The 26,092-nt window shown below is 39.7% G+C and overlaps 1 protein-coding gene across 1 annotated transcript in view; it reads left to right on the forward strand.

Moving 5' to 3' along the window:
• Positions 1-26,092, forward strand: part of CAMTA1 (calmodulin binding transcription activator 1) — a 1,602,965-nt gene that overhangs the window by 935,994 nt on the left and 640,879 nt on the right. Inside the window, exon 5 of the mRNA XM_040424166.1 lies at positions 11,041-11,112. Within this exon, the coding sequence (XP_040280100.1) occupies positions 11,041-11,112 (72 nt within the window). The remainder of the gene's footprint in view (positions 1-11,040; positions 11,113-26,092) is intronic.

Here is a 26,092-nt window from a genome sequence, read left to right on the forward strand (position 1 = left end):
TGATTTCAAACTACTCCTCACGCATTTGAGCCCCTAAAATGCCAGGGCAGTATAACTACTCCACAAGTGACCCCATTTTGGAAAGAAGACACCCCAAGGTATTCCGTGAGGGGCATGGCGAGTTCCTCGAATTTTTTATTTTTTGTCACCAGTTAGCGGAAAATAATGATTTTTTTTCTTACAAAGTCTCATATTCCACTAACTTGTGACAAAAAATAAAAACTTCCATGAACTCACTATTCCCATCAAGAAATACCTTGGGGTGTCTTCTTTCCAAAATGGGGTCACTTGTGGGGTAGTTATACTGCCCTGGCATTTTAGGGGCACGAATGCTTGAGAAGTAGTTTGAAATCAAAATGTGTAAAAAATGCCCTGTGAAATCCGAAAGGTGCTCTTTGGAATGTGGGCCCCTTTGCCCACCTAGGCTGCAAAAAAGTGTCACACATCTGGTATTGCCGTACTCAGAAGAAGTTGGGCAATGTGTTTTGGGGTGTCTTTTTACATATACCCATGCTGGGTGAGAGAAATATCTCGGCAAAAGACAACTTTTCCAATTTTTTTATACAAAGTTGGCATTTGACCGAGATATTTATCTCACCCAGCATGGGTATATGTAAAATGACACCCCAAAACACATTTCCCATCTTCTCTTGAGTACAGCGATACCAGATGTGTGACACTTTTTTGTAGCCTAGGTGGGCAAAGGGGCCCACATTCCAAAGAGCACCTTTCGGATTTCACAGGGCATTTTTTACAGATTTTGATTTCAAACTACTTCTCACACATTAGGGCCCCTAAAAGGCCAGGGCAGTATAACTACCCCACAAGTGACCCCATTTTGGAAAGAAGACACCCCAAGGTATTCCGTGAGGGGCATGGCGAGTTCCTAGAATTTTTTATTTTTTGTCACCAGTTAGCGGAAAATGATGATTTTTTTTTCTTACAAAGTCTCATATTCCACTAACTTGTGACAAAAAATAAAAACTTCCATGAACTCACTATTCCCATCACGAAATACCTTGGGGTGTCTTCTTTCCAAAATGGGGTCACTTGTGGGGTAGTTATACTGCCCTGGCATTTTAGGGGCACGAATGCTTGAGAAGTAGTTTGAAATCAAAATGTGTAAAAAATGCCCTGTGAAATCCGAAAGGTGCTCTTTGGAATGTGGGCCCCTTTGCCCACCTAGGCTGCAAAAAAGTGTCACACATCTGGTATCGCCGTACTCAGAAGAAGTTGGGCAATGTGTTTTGGGGTGTCTTTTTACATATACCCATGCTGGGTGAGAGAAATATCTCGGCAAAAGACAACTTTTCCCATTTTTTTTATACAAAGTTGGCATTTGACCGAGGAAGAGCAGCAGTGGCAGAGAGACTGAGGCCAGCAGCAGCCATTTCAGTCATATTAGCGCCAAAGCTGCAGAGTGGCTGTAATCAGACTAAAATTGCTGCTGCTGGCGTCAGTGAGTCTCTCTGCCACTGCTGCTCTAATTTAGTGCCCACTGCCCTGCCCTGCTGTCCACCATTAACATTCATTAAAATTTACTATCGAGCTGGAAGCAGGTCCTCCTTGCTTGCTGCTCCACTTCTTGCCGCCCCCATAGACCAGCCCGCGGTCTGATGAATCTGGCTGCTGGGCTGGTACTGAGAAGACTGGGGGCGGGCATTAGATCACACACAAACACACTCACAGATGGGGGTGTGGGGCCGTGGGCGGGCACATCGGCACCTGGTGGCGGGGTTAAGCACTGCAGCTTCGCCTTCTCTGCCGGAGGAGGAGGCGGAGCTGCAGTGAGTGACTGAGTCACGTGCCCGCTCTCGGCGCTCTGAATCCTCCACTCTTCTGCCTTGTTCCAGCCTTCCACCGCTTCACTTACGCGCTGCAGAGAGGAGAGTAATCGCTGGCCGCACCGCTCCCCTGCGAGCCGCAAATGAAGGCGCAAGGAGCCGCATGCAGCTCTCGAGCCGCGGGTTGGCCACCCCTGCACTAATACATGCCAAAAAGGGCTTTAGAACATATAACTGCACTGCTGAACGGCAAATAATATATATTTTTTTGCCTCTAATACATGCCAAAAAGGGCTGTAATTTTCTCACTTCACCACACAACGGCTAAAAAGCCCTTTTTTTGCCACTAATACAAGCCAATAAATGCTTTAGAACATATAACTGCACCGCACAAGGGCAAATAAGATGCAGAAATATTTCCTTGTAATAAACCCTGTTAATGGCTGTATCACAGAGCACTTGCACCCCAATAACAAGAACGGTTTGCTGGAATTACAGAGCTGTATAATGTCAATTTGGATCCCCAGTCAGTGCAGCAAGGTGTAATAGGATTGTTCCTATTACCGAGGCTGTAAACTCCCCATCTGAAGCCTGTTCTGCTTCAATACTGTGGAATGATTCCTCCCTATCCTTTCCCTGAACTTCTATACAGCAAAATAAAAGTTTTAAAGTTTTTTCTACCACTCTCCCTAGAGCCTGCTAACGTTTCTCCCTGCACTAAGTACACTGGAAAATGGCTGAATCCCAGATGTCTGAGGCTATTTATAGGGCTATGACATCACAGGGCTGGCTGGCTGCTGATTTGCTATCCTGAGGTTTTATTCTACTTCTGGAAATCAAAGATCTTAATTTTTTGGAATGTAAAGTTGTCTTCTCACATCCTGCAATCCTGGGAAGCTGTGACCAGCAACACATTTCACTTGCTGTGGCACAGCATGGGAAAAGTAGTGTTACATTCCAGTTATTCAAATCCATATAATGCATGGACATAACATTTGCTTACAGCTATTTACAGAACAAATCACAATTGGAAAGTTACTAAGCAAGGGCTGCCATCTATGGTGTCCATATGTCCTAATAGACCCTATGGACAGGAGCTGTCCTGATGTGACAATTCCTTTTAAAGAACATTTGTCACTTCTCTCCTGACATGTCTATTTTTTTTGTAATTACTTGCATTCCCATAAAATAACAACTCTGAAGCATCTCTTATCATAACTCTGTGTTCTGCTGTTTCCTCTGTTATTCTCCATAAATACAGTAAATACTGTACATATTGACAATTGGGTGTTACCATTCCTCTCCTTGTGTAAGGTGTGTCCTTACACAGTCTGACAGTTCTTATAGGATAGTATCAGATTGCTCATGGCCATGCTACCATTTGATAACACCCTATTGTCCATGTAGTCATACAGTTCTAAGATAAATAACTGAAGAATGGGACAATGCAGAATTCTAAAAAATGCTTCCAAGTTCTTAGTATTTGAAATTAATATATTTCCTAAAAAAAAGCATGTCAGGAGTGGTAACTGGTCTTCTTTAAATAAAAATTTTTCTCAGATAATTAACAAGGGACATTGGCGAGTCACTTACTACTTATCATTTATTAATATGCTGAAACCATGCAAATATATGTAGCTACTCACCAAAAAGTCCAACAAGAGAGTTTAGTGATGAGTAAGCATGTAAAAATGAAACATAAAAATCTTTATAATACTATTATCCAAGCTGTAAAGTGCAAAATATAAGGTATATATAATGTTCTAAGTCTAAATAGCACTAAAACTAATTTCCTCCTCACACTGTATAATAAAAAAGAGAAAACCCCTGGAAACAACAGGTTTTTTGGCTCTTCAGCAACATTTACTAAGTAACGATTAGCCAACATATACTCTAATATAAAGAATGACTTTTTCAGATGGGAACTTGAGGCAAAATCAAATTAAAATGTATTTTGTTAACACTAATTATGAAAACAGAAGTCATTAAAGAGAGTTATAAAAACCAATAACTTTGGCTCAGGGCTAGAATTAATTTGTTTGTTTCTAACCTCAGGTTGATACTAACAAAATTATGTGGGTAAGTGAGAGTTTAAAAAAAAAAAATGCCGCCAGCCAGCTGGAGAACTGGAGATAATTATACTGAGAGTGGTCTGTAACGATATTGGACGCATTACAAGGGGCTTCATTTCATGGACAGTGGTGGAATTACAAATATCATATGTTTTTGTTAACTGTATCTGATGAGACGGGTAGGTAGATGACAGAGGTAATATACAGGACATTTCTGAAAATGAACTGGGGTGTCCTAATGTATTGCTGGCATGGAGTCTAAATCCACAAAGCAAAATAATATAGTAAAGAATAATGTATTAACCAAAATGAATAAATAAAAAATAAATAAATATAGAAATATTTGATAAAAATAAATACTTGTAAATAGTAATGGCAGACTTTTACTGTCCAGCAATTGTGGATTACATTACATACCATATTCGGCAACTGCCCAGAGGCCGAGGCTCCTCGCGGCCCATGGCCACCTGAAGTGCGAGGAAGAAGGTAGATACAAGAAACAGGGGGTGGGGAATGCATTCAGTCATACCCTGCTCTTCTTGGAAGTACAGCGGGCAGCTCAGAGTAAAGAGAAGAATGTGATTATATCTGTGAGCAGATGCCTGTACTGTACCAGTTTTAGAAATTAGTTTCTTAATCACGTTGCATTTTAGTCCTCCACTGGACTTTCAATAAGGGTATACATCTGAATATCTAAAAATGGTATTCAAACATATACCATAAGGGGCACAATACCTTTAATGTTCACCAGACAGAATAACATGGTGGACTGCGCTATTCTCTCTGGCAAGAAATCTGTAAAAAAAAGAAAAAGAAAAAAGGAAAACAAGTGAAATAGGGTCCAAAGATGAATTCTTCAAAACTTTTAAAAAAAAACTTTTTATCATTGCCAAGATATAACAATTGTACTATATTATACATTATTCACTTAAAGCAGTTGTCCACTTTGTAATATTAAAGACCTATCCTCACAATTTATTGCCTATCCACAGGATAGAACATACAGTAAGCATCTGATTGCTGGGGGTTGAACACTGAGACCCCATCAATTGCAAGAATGAGGTGCTGAAAAGAATGGACAGCAGTCAAGCTCCATTCTACACAATGGGACTGCCAGACATGGCCAAATGCTGTACCCAGCTTCTCTTTGGCAGTCCCATGAGACATCAGGGCAAATGCGTGAGAGCCACTCCATTCACTATGGGGACTCTGACAAGTCATTCCTTTGATTGGTGAGGGTCAAATCTCCATAGTAAAGAATAAAGGGGGATCAAGTTTGGGTAACAGTCCAGGGGCTTTGGGCCATTTAATCCCTGCCTGCTGTGCAGCATCAAAACCTCCCAACTACAACGATGGATTGTATTGACATCTTTCATTGCTTAGAATGTGGTTTGATGGCTAGGTCTAATACGAGGTGCAGCGAAAGAAAACTAAGACTGAAGTCATTTCTCTTGTTCTCAAACTTAAGCGGCCTTTACACAGGCTGAGCATCGGCCACCAGGTAGTCGCTAATGAGCGTTCGTAGAAATGCTTGTTGGGGATTATCTGTCGTTCATCAGGTAATATGATTGTTTGTTCGGTCACCTAAAAATCATCTTTGTGCCGTCTAAATAGCACTCTGCTGGAGCAAACAATGAGTCCGAGTGGTGGCATTAACGATCCCTCCTCCCATACTGTGGAGGAGATCGCTGCATGTAAATGCCTCAGTCTCCTCCACTGACGAGCAGATGACTGTCAGTAAGGAACATTGTCTACTATATCTTGTAGTGTAAACGGGGCTTTAGGAAAATGCCATGGCCAATTGGGCTTGGGGCATCCAAGCTGATCTGTGTAGATATACTCTATGCTTACTAACCTAAGGGTAAGGTAGACCTGGGTCCAATGCTGCCCTGCCAGAGAAAACCATGCAAACTTTTTTCAAGTCAACATATCTTTCATGAGAGCAGAGTTTTTGAAAGGATTTCTAAGATGTTTGATGTATTCATGGTCACGATGACACATTGGATAACCAACTTTAGTTCATGAAGTCCTGACTCCTCGCTGTACAATGCATATGATCTGAGCCTATGCCTTGGCATTCAGGCTACTGCCTTACCACAACGCTCGCCACACAGGGCCACAGAGCCCCTTACTAACGCAGCTTCCTGCCACCCACTGAGGGGATACTACCTCCATGCTTTTTCCCTAACCTATGCGGCTCGATCCGGTTGTACTGAAGAAGGCTATAAGCCGAAAAACATTTTTTTGACTGGAAACGCACATTAATAAAAGCATTATTCTTGAAACCCAAGTGGAGTACAGGAGTCTAAATATTATCATTATCTGGTTTGGGAACCATCTCCTAACACCCACGCAATCAAATTGGAGTACCACCCAACCTTATACTGCCTTTTCTACAGTCACATCTTCGCAAATGTCCATTGACAATTTCATATAACGTAACCCAGTAATTCAATATCACATCCAGAGGTGATACTGCTTCCCATGATTCACTCTCACATTTACATTCAGCCTGCGCCGCGATTTTCCATTCCCATCAGTGTGACATACATGTAGTCATGTTATGATTGGACAAGTGCGTCAAAACCGGTGTCCCGTCTGTCAGATCGATCTAATGATTGTGTATAAAGCTTCACATTCTCCTTTCATGTGATAGATTAATTTTGTAGAGAAAAACCAAGACACACACGACCTGGATCCTTACATATATAAATTTACGGAATACTTCCCAATAACTCTTCTGGTTGACATTGTCAGTCTGAATGGAGAAATAATGAATGTAAGACATACATTCATACACAGTCCATGGTGTAGACCTTGTCCATGTTCTCAGAGTGGGGATTTCTGTGTTACTTTAGTGTGCATTGCTCCTATTGAGCCTGATTTATAACAATTCCAAGCACTGGACTTGGTTTCTCTGACAGACCCTCAGGGGGAAAGAAATTGTCTTGGGATGATTCTACTTGCTACTCTATTTTTACTTTGATGATGAGTAAACAGTTTACTCTTGTTAATATGTCAGAGTCCTTGGAGATGCCCTCAGCAGAATATAGAGAAAGATAAAATATAGTGTGCCATATGTTCATTTGTATACGTTGAAGAGTTGACTATTTCTTTTCTGCTCAGAGTAGTGATTGCATTTTATTGCATAATAACAGCAGACTGGGATTATTTGGAAGCAACCTACTCTATGTAATGAGAAAAGTCCCAGAAATCCTGAAAAACAGGCAATAATATTTTAATTTGCAATAACACTGTGTAATGTAATTTGCACTTTCTAGCCAGGAAGTGGCATATCTCTTAAAGCGGTTGTCTCAACTCAGCAAAAGGCATTTATTATGTAGACAAAGTTAATACAAGGCACTTACTAATGTATTGTGATTGTACATATTGCCTCCTTTGCTGGCTTGATTCATTTTTCTATCACATGATATGCTGCTCGTTTCCATAGTTATGACCAGTCTGCAATCCATCAGCGGTGTCCGTGCTTCCACACTATAGGAAAAAGCACCAGCCTATGTGAGATCCCAAGGTCCCAGCTACCAGAGAGGCCGGCACTTTTTCCTATAGTGTGCAAGCACGACCACCACTGATGGATTGCAGGGTGGTCATAACCATGGAAATGAGCAGTGTATAATGTGATGAGAAAATGAATCCAGCCAGCAAAGGCAGCAATATGGACAATCACAATACATTAGTAAGTGCCTTGTATTAACTTTCTCTACATGATAAATGTCATTTGCTGAAGTATGACAACCCCCTCTAAGTAAAGAAAATTGCTATTACTCCCCATGAACTTTGCTTTTTTCATCAAGACAATAATGTTTTATAAAGGTACTTATTTCCAATGGCAAAATGGCCAAAAGTACATATTTTTGTTAAGTCTTTGCAGTTACTCAACAATGTTTAGAATATCTCTATACAGTAATAATGGGTGTGACCAATTTTCAAATACCATATTGAGAAATTCTGAGTTTATAGAGGGGAATCGCTAAACTGGAACATCTATTGTAGTTTGGGGCCCAAATAAATTTTACTTAAATTAAAGTGTCCCAGTTGCCTGGAAGAATCTCTTTCCTCTCTCTATCTATCTTTATCTCTCTCTCACTTGTATTCGTCAGAATTGTGTTCACTAGAATCAGAACTTTTGAAAAGTTCAGTTCAAATTCCCAGATTATAGTATCAACTCATTTCCACTACTAACCACAGATACAAAGAGTCTTTTTCCCTCTGGAGGACCTGCCACATCATATTCTGCATTTCTCCTATTGGGGCACTGCAGAGGAAGTGAACACTTGCCACCAGGTAGATTATAGTTGATCACTCATGGTCCATTCAGCGAGACATCCTAAAATCACCCAAAAATCTAATTATCTGAACAGTCAATCCCTTTAGAAGAGTTGACCTCCTAGGACCTAGGTCATCTCTTTGCACTTCTATTGGGATAGATGTATTATCCCTGTCTAAAATGTAGACAGTGTAAACTTAGACAAGGAGTTATGGCAAATTTATTACAGTCTCTTGCTGAATGATAAATTTGGTGCCCGGCCAGACACTTTTGTACAACTTTACACCAACTATTAGTTGGCTTACTTTAGCCAAAATGCTTCATAATTTTGGCACGTCTCATCATAAACCACATCCCTTTCAATTAAGCCACACCCCTTACTCAACTAGCCACTCCCTTCGCTGCGCAATATGTAGTGGATTATTCTTTTTTAACACATGTTCTTCATGCCTAGAATCTACATTATGTGCCATAAATGCTCCAAATTTTGACGCATTTTACCATAAAGTCTAGGTGTAAATACATTAGCAAATGGGGGAAATTGTTTATAATTGTGTGTTAAAAAATAAATAAATAAATAAAAAAGACGAAATTTGGTCTTATGCTTATGGATATGTGTGATCTGTTCCATTGCTCAGATGCACAGTACGAACATGTACAGTACTGAGTTTGGTAATGGGTTTACAGTCACTCTTTGATTCTGCTCTGATCCTCATTTACAATTTACTGAAGCCGAGAGCTTGTACATTTTACACTGATGAACACAAAATGTGTTTTTTTTCCCTTGCATACCCAAAAGACAAGCTGCTGGGAAAAAAAAAAAAAAAACACCCTGAGTAACAACATCATTAAATGACTAATGAACATGTAGCACAGAGCATCTTTATTTTCACAAATCATTTTAATGTCAGAGAGAAAGGGAAAAAACACCTTACGCAATTAAATGTAAAATATTTTTTTTTAAAAAGGCACGACATGAAGCTCTGCTGGAGAGAATTATTTACCCTGAGCAAAGCAATAGAATGAGGAATGCCAGCCATGATTAATGATTTTCCTGCACAAAATTTGAAAAGCCAAGTTTCTTCAACTAGAAGTTTGATCTGGACTGTAAGTTTGAAAATCTGCAGGGAAATCGAGCTAGGGAGCCAGGAAAGGGCAGTAGTTCAATAACTTCCCTGCCTATGGTGAGAAATATATCTGTGTCATAAATTTGAGCTGCCACCTACATTTAATACTGAAGGTCACAATTTACTTTTGGATAAACTTCGAAGTACCACATGGCACAAAAAGCCATTTCCTGTACAAAGACATATGGCACATACTAGAATAATTATAGAAAATAATGCTTAAAGGAGTTATGCCATATTTGATGTAAAAATGAAAATCAGACATCATATAGGTAGTACATGACGATCTCTTTCTAAAAAAGCTAGACTCAGCCCAGCAGCTTACATGAATCCAGAGATCTCCCCATTCATTGCCCAATTGCTCTGCTACATTCTCTTCAGGTTAGCAGTTCAGGGTGTGTGTCCTTTTTAGGGAGTCTGGCCTTTCTGCTGCAGCTTTCTTCTTTTAACTGTCACAGCTTCCTTCTTGAAGGATGGAACTGAACATATGTGACCACCTCAGTAGGTGGACGTTCACTTTACCATACAGACTAGTGCCGTTATATAATGAAGTATCGAAAATATATCACAACTAGAGCTGAAAGTAAATTAGAAAAGTAGTTTTTCCTATTGAATTGTATTGAAATAACATTTTATAGTCGCATAACCTCTTTAATGGAAAATGAAATCGCTGCTTGTTATGTTGCGAACATTGCAATGTGGAAACATGAAACACCTAGACCTGAATGCTAAAATTTGTAACAGGGCTCCAATTACTTGGATTTAATAATAATGGCTTCTTCTTGTGGGTCAGAGGAAGCTTTGAATTCATGCTTATGTTCTGTTCACACTTCGCTCTGCTCAAACTTGATGCAATGTATGCCACTGAATAAGCATACAGCGCTATACTTCGTCCAGATTGTAAAAAGAAATACTGTGCGCAGCTTTTTTACGGCATGCCTCTGTGTAGAGAGACAGTCCAGCAGACTATTTATATCTATACGGTAAAATGACAAATGGGTGCCTATGGATATGTTCAGCCTATTCCCCAGAGCTTTCTCTACTTATACTATACAGTATGTAATGGAAGAAATGAAGTGTGAAAAGTGGCGTAAGCTCCTTGGCCTCCTATAATTACACCAATTCATTTGGCCTCTCACCCAGTTAAGCCAGTACTCTCTGCTCTGCACTGATGAGGGGCAATCACCCCGAAACAGCTGTCTGCAGATGAGATGCTGGCTTACTTAATGTACGAGTCATGTCTCAAGGCTTAGCTAAAGAGCTGAACATTGACTTGTAGGATAACTGCCTTACATCTGGTGGCATTAGAGGCCGAGCTTGTTAAGAGCTCATTTGCATCCCTTTCCACCAATTCCTATCCATATTCTCCAAATGTATTTAAAAAGGCAAACAAGAAATTGAAGAGAAACTTCACTTCCCCAATTTCACAACTTAGTGATTTTGGATCTGGACTATATGGTGTAGCAAGATGAATTTGGCTGAATTTTAAGAAATATGCAACTGGAAACCCTATAGCTTCCCTGGGAAGGCTGTTGTGGGAACAAGGCCAGGTTTCATAACTCAGGTCTACTGTATTATACTTAATCCATACCCCCAGGGGGCAGTACAGCAGGAAATCAAAGGACACCAAGGAAAGAACATACCTTACACAGAACAATGGGTATAGGTAGACTGTGACTGGTAACTACATGGAAACTAGCAACTACTGTAGCAACATTCTCCTATTATTGGTTTAGTATAATTTTTTTTATCTTTTTGTTCTATTCTAGTGTCTATATGGCTGCTATGTTCATTCGTCCATCATCCCAACTTTCCACAGAAGATGTTACTGGCTTCTACAGGTAAGGACAAGGGATCATTTTCTATAACTCATGGAGCAATATACACGTTGGTTGGTTGCTAGGTTGACATCTTATGCTGGCTTGTTATTGGAGATCTTTGCAGTGTCTTTATGTATTAGTTTTTCAGCAATTATATTGAGTTTGCTTTTGATTTGGACTATTTTTGTATCCTTTTCATAGTGGGCAATATAATCATGTGATAATAGCGTGGTGGTACCAATACAATTTAGAAAATTCTATTTGTCCTTAGTTGTTAATCTGTTGACCATATACAGTTGTGACAACCATTTAGTGAATCTATAATTTAGCTGGTAATTTGTGATGTCATAGAAATCTAAGGAATAATCTTCAGCCTATCACATGGCTACCACTTTGTGGGCCTTTTAAGTATTGGTTTGGAAAGCGGTTTGCTCTTTGCTGGTAGTGATGCACATTTTCTTTTCACCTCACGCATGCTGAAAACTAATCTATGAACTGCTATATTGAACTGAAAGTGTTTTTGTGTTTGTTTTTAATGTTTTTTTTTTTTGTTTTTTTCATTTCCTTCTACATAATTTGTCACAGTTTTTAGTATCCAGTCCTCTAAAATTATAGTTTTTACTATGTTCCTTTTCTCATAAAAGTAATTGAATACAGTAATTCTTATTACTCCATTAGGGGTAAATTCACATGTACTGGAAAAAAAAAAGACCTAGTGGCTTCACTGCCAATCATGCAGCAAATGCAATAGAGTTTACTACAGATTCACTTTGGATTTCAACCCAAAACATTGAAAGAGGTGAAATTGACATGTTGTGGATTTAAAATCAGAACCATCACAAATCCAGAGCGAAAATTTATAGCATTTCCAGCACCTATGAACATACGCTTAAGAGCCTTCTATCTCACATTTTTACTGTTAATACCTTCAGAGACACACTTTGTTGAACTAGCACAAATGAAATGAAAGTATGAAAAAATGTAATATTTAATTGAAAAAAAATACAGTACCATAAACTTATATTTACATTTTATTTTATCATATTTATTTGATTTGATTTTTCTTTTTTATGTTTATTATGTATATTGTTTGTTTATTTATTTATTTCATGTTTGCTTATCTATGTATTAATATAATAATAAACACATGTGAATGGCTCATAAATCCATTCAAAGTAAGTTTTTTTTTTTCTTTTTCATTCCATAAAGTATATTGTGCATTTTTACTTCACTATGGGAAAACTATGGGGAAAAACTGCACGATTTAGTTTAATGAAACCAATGCTGAAAATTCCATAATTTATATTTGTTGGCTTGTTGCAATGCATTCGTATATATTCCTATATAATATATATAGTTTATATAATTTTACTTTCTTTGTTGATTGATGATTTGAAATCATTGAATTAATCGTAATTCCACTGTAAAAAAAAAAGTGTGTATTTTTTATCTATTTAATTCTTTTTAGGACAGGTTTTTTTGGGGGGAGGTCATTATTCAGTATAAGGATATCACTGCTGCCTGGAGTTTCTTGCACTACTACACAGTCTATTGTACATAGATATTTATGTTTATTGCTCACTTAAAGCACATGCCATTGGGAATTATGGTGACCCCCTAAAGCATAGATTATTCAGTCCGCTTGTATTATTAAACATATCCATCAATGCTAATGAGATTGCACCCAAGCCCTTTGCTTGAGGGGTCCTTAAGGTCCCTCTGCCATAAGATGTCAGCAGTGTTATAAATACGGTAGTAGATAGATAAATAGATAGATAATTGATAGATACGAAATAGATACATAGATAATAAATAGATATGAAATAGATAGATAGATAATAGATGGATACATAGATAATAAATAGATATGAAATAGATAGATAGACAGTTTATATAATATAAACAAAATATATTTTATGTGTTGTGGCTTCTAGAGGTGAGTGAATTTCTGAAGATTCGATTCAGTCGAAATGGCCTTCAGATTTGATTCAGTACGAATAATTTCAGTCCAAAATGATAGTGCCCCTATTGCCCTGAAAAGTCGTGTATGGCTCTCTGAGGCCTCCCGGGACTGTATTCATCCTCTTTCAAGTTCTTTAATGCCAAGACAGCAATAGTAATGCCAAAGTGACAGAGACATAAAAGGCTATGAGTGAGAATTAGATTAGATTTTTAGAGTCAAAAGAGGGAGTTAATGGCTACAACCAGTATTATTGTTCCTAATTCTGCAAAGTACTGAAGAGTGTGAAATACTGGACAAGCTAAAGTCAGAGTGGAGTCATCCGCGGTACAGGCTGAGGCCTCCATAGAAATACTGGAGGTACTGTCTGTGAATACAGTGAAAGCAAATATTACATAAGACTGATTCAATGTTTCATATTTGTTTTACGTGGTTCATCTGCCCAAAGATGTTTTTCTACAGCTTATACAGACGTAGCAGAGGTGCATTTGTAATTATGTCGGGTTGCTTCATTGGTGCAGGGTGATAGCTCTAAGTTGAGATACTGGCAGTCCTATGTGAAACTCATCTTGCTTGATAATGGAGACTATACAGATGTGTCCACCTACCGTAAACCTTAGCTTGGATTTATTTAAAGTGGTTGTCAAGCTTTCTAACACTTTCCACCCCTTCCCCCAGCTGACTTGTGAGGGAAGAATACTTACCTGCTTCTCGCCGCTCAGTCTTACTCCGTTGGTCTGGTCCCCACTTGTAAACTTCCAGCATGGACTGAGGTCATGAACTGCTTAGGGGATACATCACCACTTTGGCCAGTCATTGGCTGCAGCGGCACATATGATCCCCGTCAGTGCTAGAAATTTACAAGCAAAGACTGGAGTGTGGTGAACATAGCAGTGGATTTAAGAAGCTGCAACCAAGTGACAGGGAGCAGGTGACCATCTAATGCCACCCTTCCCAGGATACAATTATTGAACCAAAAATATAAAAGGTAAGGATATCTCATCTTGCCTCCTAATGCGAATATGCTGCCTCATGGATATGCCATAGTGCCATAGTGGAATATCGGGAGAACCCATGATTCCATAAACCCGACCGGTAAGGATTCATTTGTACAAGGTCCATACAGACAGGAACCCTTACTTTGAACTGTAATAAAATCATGCTGTAATACCTCTTGCTACCAGTGAGTGTCACTGTGGTGAACATGGAGCAGCAAACCTCACTGAGTTCGACAGGTATCCCACCTTACTTGCCCTCTTGGCTCGACAAAGATTTGCTGCCTTAGATGAGCAGCTTAAAAACAAACAAGCATGATTTTGCAATATAATGCCATGAGATGTCAATGCTACATATGTCTACAAGGTAGCCACCTAGTGGTTGTGATGGAAATTACAGCCTGCCAAAAGTTTATGCTAGCATGTTGCGATCTTGTGTTGAATTAATTTCACACCAAATTGCAATCCATAACAAAAGTCAAGCTAAGATAGGGGCGGAAGCATTGGTACTTGCACACTGAAGCCACTACAGGTTCAGCTCCTAATCCAGAACCAAGCAGTTCAGTTTACTTAGCAGTCCCAGTGCGAAAGAAGAAGGGAAGTGATCTTAGGCCTCGGATCAGCGCTGGAGGAGGACAGCGATAATGCATTTATTCCACAAGTGTGTGCTTGTTTGTTGAGATAACTTTCATGTGTGCCCCGGGGGCCGAGTGGCAGTCAGCTCGACAGAGACACACAACTGATGTTAAACAACGCGCCAGCTTCACAAAACAAGACTTTCATCTCCACGAGAATATTTTTCTTCCTCCCTCATCTAGGGGCCCGACCAGCAGTTTCATCATTTAAACAGCTTACTTACTAACTAATATTTCCATGTTTGGCTTTTTATTACCCTGAAGAAATATTCACAAAACCGTTTTTCATAAGTACAGAGAAAAAAATGGCAACATTTAGAATCCGCGAGGCTCGAAGCATTATATCATTAGAGCCAGTAACACAAATTAGAATTAGTCTGTACTCTTATGTTTGAGTTTGTTAAATAATTCAGATCAATATACAGAGTAAAATATGAACGCTGGGGAGCAGCAGTCAGATTAATTCTGGGTCGGCCGCACTGTTTCCTGCCTGTGTGACAATTAAGACTTTATTCCGTGGGATAAATCAGTGATTTGTATCGATTTTTCTTATTTAAAGACACACTGCCTCTTTTATCCAGTAGATGTAGAAGAGCTGAGTAAGTTGTCTGCCTTAGCTCATGATCAAATCCATCACTTGAACCGTCTGGGGCCCAGTGCAAAACCTGTAACAAAGCAACTACAATATGCCATCTACAATATTAGTGCATTTTTCTGTGGCAGGGGGGCTTTGGTGGCCTTGGTGGCTCTGCACCCACTATACAATCAGTGTGCTATATACTGTATGGTTGTACATAGGCCTGCAGCTAAAGATTCTACATTATCTCAGAGACTTGGTATACAATGTATACAGTACAGTACAGTACATAAAGTCAATGACAAAGTCTCTGCTCCATCTACTGTGCATACTTGAGAAGAAAATGTATGTCTGCTTCCACAGCTTGTCAGCCACAAGATTTGCACTGGATTTGCTCAAAAATGTTTAACTTTTTTAAAATTCTAACGGTCCTCTCGTCACTTGGCTGGGCTTAGTGGGGAAGGGGGGGAGATATGAGCTCCGGCAGCCCAATCTACAGATGTAGCAAAAGTAAAATAAACAGTGGCATCAAACTTTCCCCAGTTCAATATTGGGCCATCTAACCCCCTTTATGACCAAGCACATCTACTGTTTCTGCTATACATACATTTTTGAAAGCCATAACTTTTTTCTGTTCAGTTGTGTAAATAATTTTTGTGCCAATTTTTGGGCGATATATGTAGCTTTATTTTTTGTGATTTTCTTAGGCTACTTTCACACTGGCGTTTTGGTTTCCGTTTGTGAGATCCGTTCAGGGCTCTTACAAGCGGTCCAAATTGGATCAGTTTAGCCCTTAATGCATTCTGAATGAATAAGGATCCGCTCAGAATGCATCAGTCTGGCTCATTTTGGCGGACAATGGAGGCGGACATCAAAACGCTGCTTGCAGCGTTTTGGTGTCCGTCTGACGAAACTAAGCCAAACGGATCCGTTTTCACTGACACAATATGGTACAATATAAAACGCATCCGTCCCCCATTGACTTTTAATGATGTTCAAAACGTTTTGGCTATGTTAAAGATAATACTAAAATAAATACAAATGCGGCTGTATGATCTGAACGGATGCGTTTGTGCAGATCCATGACGGATCCACACGAAACGTGAGTGTGATAGTAGCCTTATTTTAGTATCTTTTTTTTTTTTTTATTCCCGGGAAAATATTTTTAAAAAAAGGAAAAAAAGTCTGTTTCAAGTGTTTTTAATTTTGTTTTCTGTTAACAACACAACTAAAATATTTTGTGAAATATGTCCCTTTTTTTTGTAATGGTTGTTTTAATATATGGGATGTATGGGGGAGGGGCTAGAAGCTGAGTGTGGTGCGTGGTGGTGACTTATTATTATTTACAGTATTTATCTTTTTTAATTTTGTCCTTTTTTTTCATCAAGACCTTTGGGGGACATTTAACATTACATTCTTTTTTTTGCTGACTTCTCCTGTAATTGGGGCTGACATATGGTATTAACCCCAATTACAGGAAAATACAGCCCACAGAGAGGTTGTACAAGGTGCAAGGTGCAACTTTTGCAGATACCCGCCCCCCCAGCAATCACTTGATCGCTAGGACTCGAAGTGGCGATATTCGCAATTAAAATTTGCAATTCAAATATTCGTGCTCAACACTAGCGATTAACTTGACTTTCGATGTTTTTTGTTGAAAGTGTTAAATTAATATTTGCAGCAACAGTGTAGTCAATGTGTTAAGTGTCAAGTTAATGATTGCTACATCTTTATTTACTATGATTTTAAAGAAAGTGGCGTAAATTATTGTTCAAATCCTGACCAGTTCATAGCTGGCATACTGCAGACTTGGTTTTCTGGTGCATGCCAAACTATGTTCCAAGTTTATTAAAAGTCTGCATTTCTTAATAATACCAGCTCACTTCTTAATTAAGACTGTCGTTTGAAACTCCAGTCTTAGTAAATCTGCCCTGAAGTTTCTTCTATGTTTCCCTGCTAATCTTATCCACAATTAATAGGCTGGTCATACACATTCACATACTAATAACTCTCTCACAATGTAACCACCTTGGGGCTTGGTTTACTGCCAATTATATGGGCATTGTAGATTTTTATTAGTAACAGTGGTGTTGTATTTCCGTATGAAATGCAGATTTCCTTGGCCTAGCAAAGGGTCTGATCAACACTCATCAAAGGATCAATGACCATCTAAGGTCCAAGTATGGCCATGGTTGTTGTATAGAACAACTGATCTGTAATACGACAGGGTACATGAGGCCAAAGATGGTATGAACCCCTAGTAGTCAATGTACTATTGTTCTCCAAAATCATTTGTCATCTGCTAAATAAGTTCCCTGTGGAACCCCATGGAACGTTGACCATTGTTTTAAGACCCAGTTTTCAATTCATCATTACTGAACTCTTGTAATGTTTCAAGTTAGTTCCCCATATGTCTGTCACCTAATGAGTAAATGTAACGTTCTTCTTTGACCCTATGAGTGATTCTACTATAGGTTTTGGATGTCAAGCAGGTACTGTTAATCTCAAAGATGAAGTATCGTTTGTAGACACCATGAGTCAAAGTGTCAGTGTTGGGGGACATCATTACGTCCAAAAATAGGTGGCTATCAAGAGAATATGTAGTAGAATAGACACTTTTTTTCTTTTGAAGCATTGATATTGGCCTGTAGACTACCTTAAGAGTAAAGGCTAAGTGATACCTAATGTATATAGTTCAATGTACCATACCTGACCAAGCATAGGAAAATTACATCACATTCTGCATAATTTTTTTTGCACTCAAGGAAGCCTATCTCAGCTTCATTGCTTTGAAAGCAGCAGCACATTTATATTACTTTACTTTTTTTTTTAGAGTTTAATGTAACCACTAGGGGCACTATTTTATTTCAGTTTTCCTCCAGCTTCATAGATATATTTTGTTACTATGCGCTTGGTCTCATGAGGTCTTCTTTGCAGAAGAAGGAAAACTGTTCAAGATCTAAATTATAATATGCCATGTAAAGGTATATGTCAAAATCAAACTCATACAGCTGTGAGGCAGAAAACAGAAAGCTAGCGAAGCATTATACACATCAACATCCCTCTATTGTAAATCACATGGCATATGCACAATAGTTTCTCCCAAGAGATACCATCAGATCCCGCTGTGTTATTTTGCGGGGGTGGATTCATCAGTGTCTAAAATAAGTTGTTCCTCGATAAATCAGACCTTCGAGCAACACAACCCAAAGTGATATGATCTCACAAGTGAGATAATAACTCTATTTGATGAATAACCTTTTGCTGCATAGGTGATAACCACTTCCCTTAGATGCAGTTAAAGTAGTTATGACAGAACGGAACCTGGAAACAACACAGACCTGGATGATGTACTGTACGGCTTGCTTTTTAGAACCAGGGATGGAACCAAAATATTGACCCTCCTTGGTGCCCTGGCAGTAAAATTTAACTCATGTACTAAGAACACTTAAAGGAAAACTCCACTTTCTTTTCATCTACATAACAAATTGAGTGCATTTGTAAAGATCTTGGGGGACATTTATTAAGACTGTGCTGCTAGTGGATGCACCAAAGTTATGTGAAGGCTCAGGCCACTATATATCTTTGGCGCCTCCTCCAGCAGTCCGTGCGACATACTAAAATCTATGCCAGCTCCCTTGCTGGCGTAGTGTTAAGTCATTTTTCCACCCCAAAAACTGTGGTGGAAATTGATAAATGAGATGGGCCTGCCGGCTTGCTCTCTTTTCTCAGCACTCGGGAAGAGTGGCTTGAGCGGCAAAAGCTAAATCCAGCAGTGAACTGGTTCCCAGTTATTAGAAAACAATGCATTGTGGGAGATCCGATGATTTGTAAACAGAGTTAAGCTCTTCGATCACATGTTTGATAATGGGGTTGAGATGAATCACTGTGTGTTTCAAAGGGGAGGTAAAATAAACTTAAAAGCAGCAGAAATTTCAAATCAGTACAAAATCAATATATTCAGACTGAGTACACTGAATTATTGTTAAAAGTTGGACTACACTTTTATTTGAAGGGGTTGTCCAGTTTGTACAGCCCTTTTTGGATACTATATTGATAAAGGTGTCAAAATGAATGACTTTTGGTTTGTATTATTTCCTTTTCCTACCAATGATACCTATCAGATATAAGAAGGCACAAGATAATTACCATTTTCTCCTTCCAAGAGTTCATTAGTAATATGCAGTCATCAAGGGGCTTGTGTTTTATGGGCAACAATTGTCCTAAGATATCTCCTGGTCCTCAAAACCACATGAGAAATGATAGATTCCATTGCAGACAAGTTTTCAAATGTATGTAAATCTCCTTGTATTATATTAACTTAAACCATTTACTCAACATTTCCCTCTTGCATGGCCCAATTAATGGCCATGTTTTATCCATCAACTGCAACCAGCCCTATCTTCTGTTAGAAGCTGTGATCATTACAGGGAAAGAGCTGCATCAGAAAGGACATGTCCCCTGAGAAAGGACACATCCCCTGAGCTGTGATAGGCAGAGGGCTGCAGCAGAAAGGACACCCCCCTGTGAAAGGACATGCCCCCTTAGGATAATCTAGCAGATCAATAAATGGGAAGATCTCTGGATCCATGTGAGTTACAGGGTGAGTCCTGGCTTTGTTAGAAACAGATCATGTAGTACATATGATGTCTGAATTTCATCTTTAACATTAATCATAGGATATATCAAGGGGAGAAAAACAGAACTGGATCGCACATCCACAATGCTCTGCTTAGATCTAATAAAACTCGCTTCTCAGAGCAATATTAGGTGTACAGCCCCCTATACTGCATGCTGTACCAGAGGCATTAGTGTACATTTTGATCAAAAGGCATAAGCCACTCACCACGCCAAGGTCGCCTCTTAGAGTGGGACCTACTCTGACAAATAGGCGCAGCACAGTGCGGGGACAAAGCGGCACTGCCCTAGTAGGCGGCAGGACCCAGGAGTCAAACAGCAACCAGCTGTCTGACAATGTCACCCATGTGTGATCCAGTTCTGTTTTTCTCCCCTTGATTAATCATAGGATAACCCCTCTAAGGCCCCTTTCAAATGGTTAGTGTTTGGTCAGTGATATGGATCAGTGATGTTTAGCTTTAGGGTACTTTCACACTAGCGTTTTTCTTTTCCGGCACTGAGTTCCGTCACAGGGGCTCTGTACCGGAAAATAACTGATCAGTTTCATCGCCATGCATTCTGAATTGAGAGAAATCCATTCAGGATGCATCAGGACGTCTTCAGTTCAGTCACTGAACAGCGTTTTGGATGGAGGAAATACCGCCGCATGCTGCGGTATTCTCTCTGTCCAAAATTCCGGATTAGTTGCCGGAATGCCGGATCCGGCATTAATTTACATTAAAAATACCAAAATGCCGGATCCGTTCTTCCGGTCTGCGCATGCACAGGCGGTAAAAATGTGGAAAAAAATAGAAACGGAAAGACCGATACGTTCTTGCAATGCATTTGTGAGACAGACCCGCATCCGGATCTGTCTATAAACGCTATCAGTTTGCATGCAGATTGCCTGATCCGGCGACGGAACTGCTTGCCGGATCACTCTGCCGCAAGTGTGAAAGTAGCCTAAAACTAGATTTGGTCAAAAACGCAGAAGAGGTACAGATCTTTTCATTATACCTTACTTCTGTGGAGGCTCCTCTCTTGGTTTTGGCTCACAATTGCCAGTGCAAACCACTGACCAAAACACAGACGTGTGAGGTCTAAGAGTGCAAGCAGAATAGAGAAGGCCCTAACATATCTTGTCATTAGAAATGTCTTCAAAAAGTTGAGGGAAGACCAAGCTGACAGAATAATAAGTAGATTTTTACCATTTTAGTAATTTTAAAAGACAGGTCGCTGACAGGGGATAGGGGCATCCTCTCTGAAAGCAGATGTTTTATTTCAGCACCAATTCTGCTAAACCTTGAGGTTTCTTCTTGATCTACACGTATAGGTCTTGCGTTGTGACGGTCTGCACTCACTGTTAATCAGGCAGCTGACTGTAAATTCTATTTGAAAGCATGAGGTTGCCCTGAACTGCAGGGCAGTGAGGTGCCCTGTGCTGAACAGATGGCACAAACCTGGAATATTGGCAATCCTTTGTCTTAACCATGCTGTTCCCATACATCAGAGCATCATGTTAAAGTGCATGGAGCAAACAGCTTCTTGCTTTTCTAACATATGCAAATAAGATTTCTATCCTTATGTTAATGGCTCTCAATGAAAATATTTATTTATCACATTGTTGGGTGTGGTTCTAGTTAATGGAAAAAAGCAAAAATGCATTTCTTATAAATTACTGTATGGCTTCCTGAGAACCATGAGAGGTGCAGCAAAAGACTAAATGTCCTTCTAACTAATCCATATAGTGTGATAATAATTTTTAGGTGCCCATCTACTGTAGACAGGTCATGCATCCTCAAACAAGCCTGGTAGATAGGAGATAACTGGTCTGGGAAACATGGAGGTGGGGGTGGAACAGTTAACCTGAATCCTTATCAAGACCCATCAGCATACTATGTGCTATTTGTAATACTGGTGTCTTTTGTGGAAAAATTGCCATTGAGTCTTCTAAGGCACCAGGGTCAGGGTACAACTGCTATCTCTGCACCCCATAACTATACCCCTGCTTGGATTCTTACTGAATGCCATGAAATTAAATGTGAAACAAATCTTGGGTTAGTGCTTGGATGAAGGTCTGTAAATGGTGGGGGCAGGAATTTAGCTATATCTCCCCTAAGCTTCCTTAAGTAGAGAACTGGTGTTTGGGTGAGGACGTTTTAGTGTCTTCCCACCAGATTCCCTGACAGAGTAGTACTGGATGCCATGCAACTGCATATTCCAGTTGGAGTCAGGTTTAATGCTTGAGTGAAGGTCTGTGAAAGGTGCGGTCTAGAAGTTGACCTGTATCCAGGGGTGGACTGGGAACTTAAAGTGGCCCTGGAAAAAATACTAAAAGTGACGCCATTTTGTAGTAAGGTCCAAGTTGATGGAAGGCAGGGCCAGCAATACCATATTGTGGCACATTATACCACCCCAACAGATCCAAATACCACCAAATACTGCCATCAGCACAAAATACATCCCAAAAACTTCCACTGGCAGACCATGAGCAGGTTCAGGTGGCCCCCTGGGCATCGGCCCACTGGGAAATTTCCCTGTAAGGTCTATGGACAATCCGCCACTGCCTGTATCTCCCTAAAATTTCTCAAGTAGAGAACTACTGAGGACATTTGAAGGCCCCCCACCTCCTTTTCTAATAAAGTAGCACAGGAGGCTACAACACTCCCTTGTCCCCCTTCCTCAAAGAACTTTAGAAAGTTGTGACCCTTAGAGTTGCTGAATAGTTGAGAACTGAAGCACTTTCTTGCCTGGCGTAGAATTCTACAGGGCACTCTTTTATGTCTGTGCAATTTCTATTTTAGGTTTAATTTCCCTGTTACTGCTGTAAGTGTGAGTTGTGCATCAGTGCAGTGAGAGATGCTCGTGCCTTGAGAGACAGTGACATTTGCAATTAGTGGTTAATATGCTGTTAAGTACGTTCATGATGAGTATAATGTCTAGAACCTTATGATACAATGCTAAATCAGCAAGTCTATTCCCCGTAGCTCAGCGCTTTCCTTTCTACCACATGGGGATTCCTGACGATCCATTATCCTGATAAGTTAGAAAGGGCAGTGTGGTTTATGTGCGACATGCAACAATCCCACTGCTAGTTATTCTTTATTCATTATGATTGTTAGATTATTTTGCATAATTGATGAGTCCAGAAATTTTCACTGGCTTTGCAGCTTCTATATACTCCAAGATTTAGGAATGAAGAGTCAGAACTTGACCACTTGCAGTAAGGATGGTGTGCTCCATCGGTGGCAGTAAATGGCATAATGGAAAATGTTTGTTGAGGTATAGGCAGATCTTATATAACTAAATTATTTGGTATGAAAGTTCATTGAACAGTCATCATAAACTAAAGACCCCTTATAAGGGTGTGCATATGGAGCTGGTAGACTACCGTGACACCCTTGAGGGATCTTAAGCCAGTAGAGTTCCATCATCTTTCCTACTAGTTAGTAAAGAACTGACCCAAGTGTCTGGTATAAGTAATATTACATTTCTTTTCCCACATAAGACCCACTTCCTCCTACAAACCCCCCACCCATGGTCTGCCTACTTTTGTCGAGTGAATGGGCTTCAGCGAAAATTTGAGGCTTTATGGTGCCACTTTACTGGTGTTTGATAAATTCCAAAACAACATAATAAAATGCAGTCCACAGCAGGGGTTCAAATCATGAATCAAGCTACTGACAATACCGTAGTGCTTCTTCGGAATTCTTCCATTTATTTTTCAAAACCTTAACAAAAATCATCAGTGGGTACAAGGGCTGAAGCTTCCCATTAGAGAGCACCCCAAAATGGCACATAATGAGGGTACTTGTTAATGAGAACCTTCAGCTCTTGCACGGACTGATAATTGTTTGGTAAAGTATTTTGAAACATATGTATTGAAGAATTTCAAAGAAGCACTACAGTATCTTGAGTAGGTTTATTCATGATAGAAACCCATGTTTGGCCTGCCTTTTATGATGGTTGTTTTGGACATTGAGAGGGTGGAGGACTTGAGCCGGTTTGGAGGATTCCCTCCTTTCTGTCTTGATAGTAAAACCCAGAACTATTGTTGAGCAAAGTGAAGCATTTGAATTGGAATTCGGTCAGAAGTTTAGGAAAACTTCTATTCGCAGCAATTCCAGCGAATCCGAATTTCCTTGCGCTTTGTGGTAATAAATCAGGTTTTCTTAAAATTATGGCTGCACATGTTACAAAGCAAAATTAAGTATAGAGGAACACAAGATCACCCATAATGCCATGCAGCCAGCCAATCTGCAGATAGCCATCAGATGTGGTGTCACAGCCCTATAAAACCCTCATACCTCGAGGTCTCCACCATTGTCCTGTGAGCAGAGCATAGGGAAAACGACTAATACAAGAATTCAATACCATTAAGATGGAAGCATTTATTATTGCAGTGCCAGCGTGCCAACCAATGCCACCTAGTCTGCACCACTTGGGAGGGGGGGGGGTTCAGATCCTAATGCTGACCATCCTCCTCTTTTTCTGGATTTACTCCCTAGAAAAGTCAGTAAGATGCAGAGAGAGGAGGAGCTGGATGTTCCTGATGATATATTCTCATCGATATTAGATGATATGAAAAAGGAGGAAAAGCAGATAGCAGAAGAAGGGCTCCTACCTGTAGGGTAGGAGAGCGCTGAGGTTGGAGAAGTGGGTATACCAGCATATTGTTCCCCCACCTAAACATCCAAACCCCATACCATGTTTAAAGGTGCATTAAAGGTGCTGCATGGCCATTAACAATGAAGACCGACTATACAGTGTGGTCTACATTATTAAGTGAAAGGCAGCTGCAGGCTAATTGGCTGTGCGGTTCTTCACCACAGCACGGCTGCTCCGTGTGTCCATACCCTAATGCAGAGTGCCCTGGGTATACCTGATTTATAGCGATTTGTGATGAATTTATTCAAATTTCTTGGGGAAGCTGCCGAATTAAATTTTTCAAAACTTCGCTTATCTCTACCCAGGACTATAATTTTGGAACCATTTTGATTTTGGTTACTGTGCTATGCTATGACTATCTATTTATCTATCTACCTATCAATCTATCTATTTTATGTACTGTATATTGGTTAGTTTGATACAACATTCAAGAGAAGCAAAGGTTTGCCAACCTTTACTGAATGGGTTAAGCAACTTTCTGTAGCTCCACTTCAGAATGTTTGTACTGACACAACTGTAATATTAGATCTGTACTTTCTTCTGTTTGGCCCTTGATAGGTTATAAGTAGCAGCAGCGCTGCGTCAGGACAGAGAAAGTAAAAGCATCATACATCCTTCAAGTTTTTTCCTTGACAGCTTATGTGATCTATCTGGTATAGGTCATAAATACCTTGTCAAGCTTATATAAAGAAATGAAATATAGAGAGAGCCATTTTTTATTTTTAGCGAGGCCTACGCTCTCCCGAGGAAAAAAGCAAAAGCGAAAAATGGTAGAGCAATAAAAAGTTGGAAAAGTAAAAAAATAAACCATCAAGGGAGAAATCTATATTTATACAGATGCAGCCGAGCTAAACTTGATGGTTAACGCATTAAGTAAAAAATTGCAGAAAAAGGTTAACTAACTCTTTCAATGTATTTCAATTGCTTTTGTCACAAGATGGCACTGTGAAGTGTTATCAGAGTCAATTTTAGCTCAGTTAGATCTGTACTTATTGACTTGTGCATACGTAGATATTTCATATCCATCTCATATCTATACATCTCCAAAGAGCCAGCAAATCCTATGGGCCTCACATTGACCTTGATATTCCAAGCATGCTGTTTGTACAGCTATTTTTACAATACTATCCTGTCCTCTTCTATTACACCGCACAGATTGCCATAACTGAATCATAACCTCAATATGGCACAACTCAAGAGGCAGGTCAGACCCACAGTACTTAATTGCTTTCTCCAATTCCATCCTATTGGCTTGCTTCTGGTTTTAAGGTTTAATCGTTGGACAAAGAGGGCAAGAAACATATGTTAACATAACTGGGTATTAAAATATACTAATAAAGTAATAATAATGTATTCGAAATCTACTACTACTATTACTAATAACATTCTAATAACATTATTGTTACTTCTACTATTAGGTTCCGTTAAATAGACCGATTTCATCCCAGGTCAAGCACTGTATGCCAAATAACAAGTCGATCTACACTCGTTTAAAGGATCTTTCAGGCAGGCCAAGCTGAAAGTAGAATGAATGATCTCTAGCAGTTCA

This window comes from Bufo bufo, chromosome 1, assembly GCF_905171765.1.
Source record: "Bufo bufo chromosome 1, aBufBuf1.1, whole genome shotgun sequence".
Lineage (NCBI taxonomy): Eukaryota > Metazoa > Chordata > Amphibia > Anura > Bufonidae > Bufo > Bufo bufo.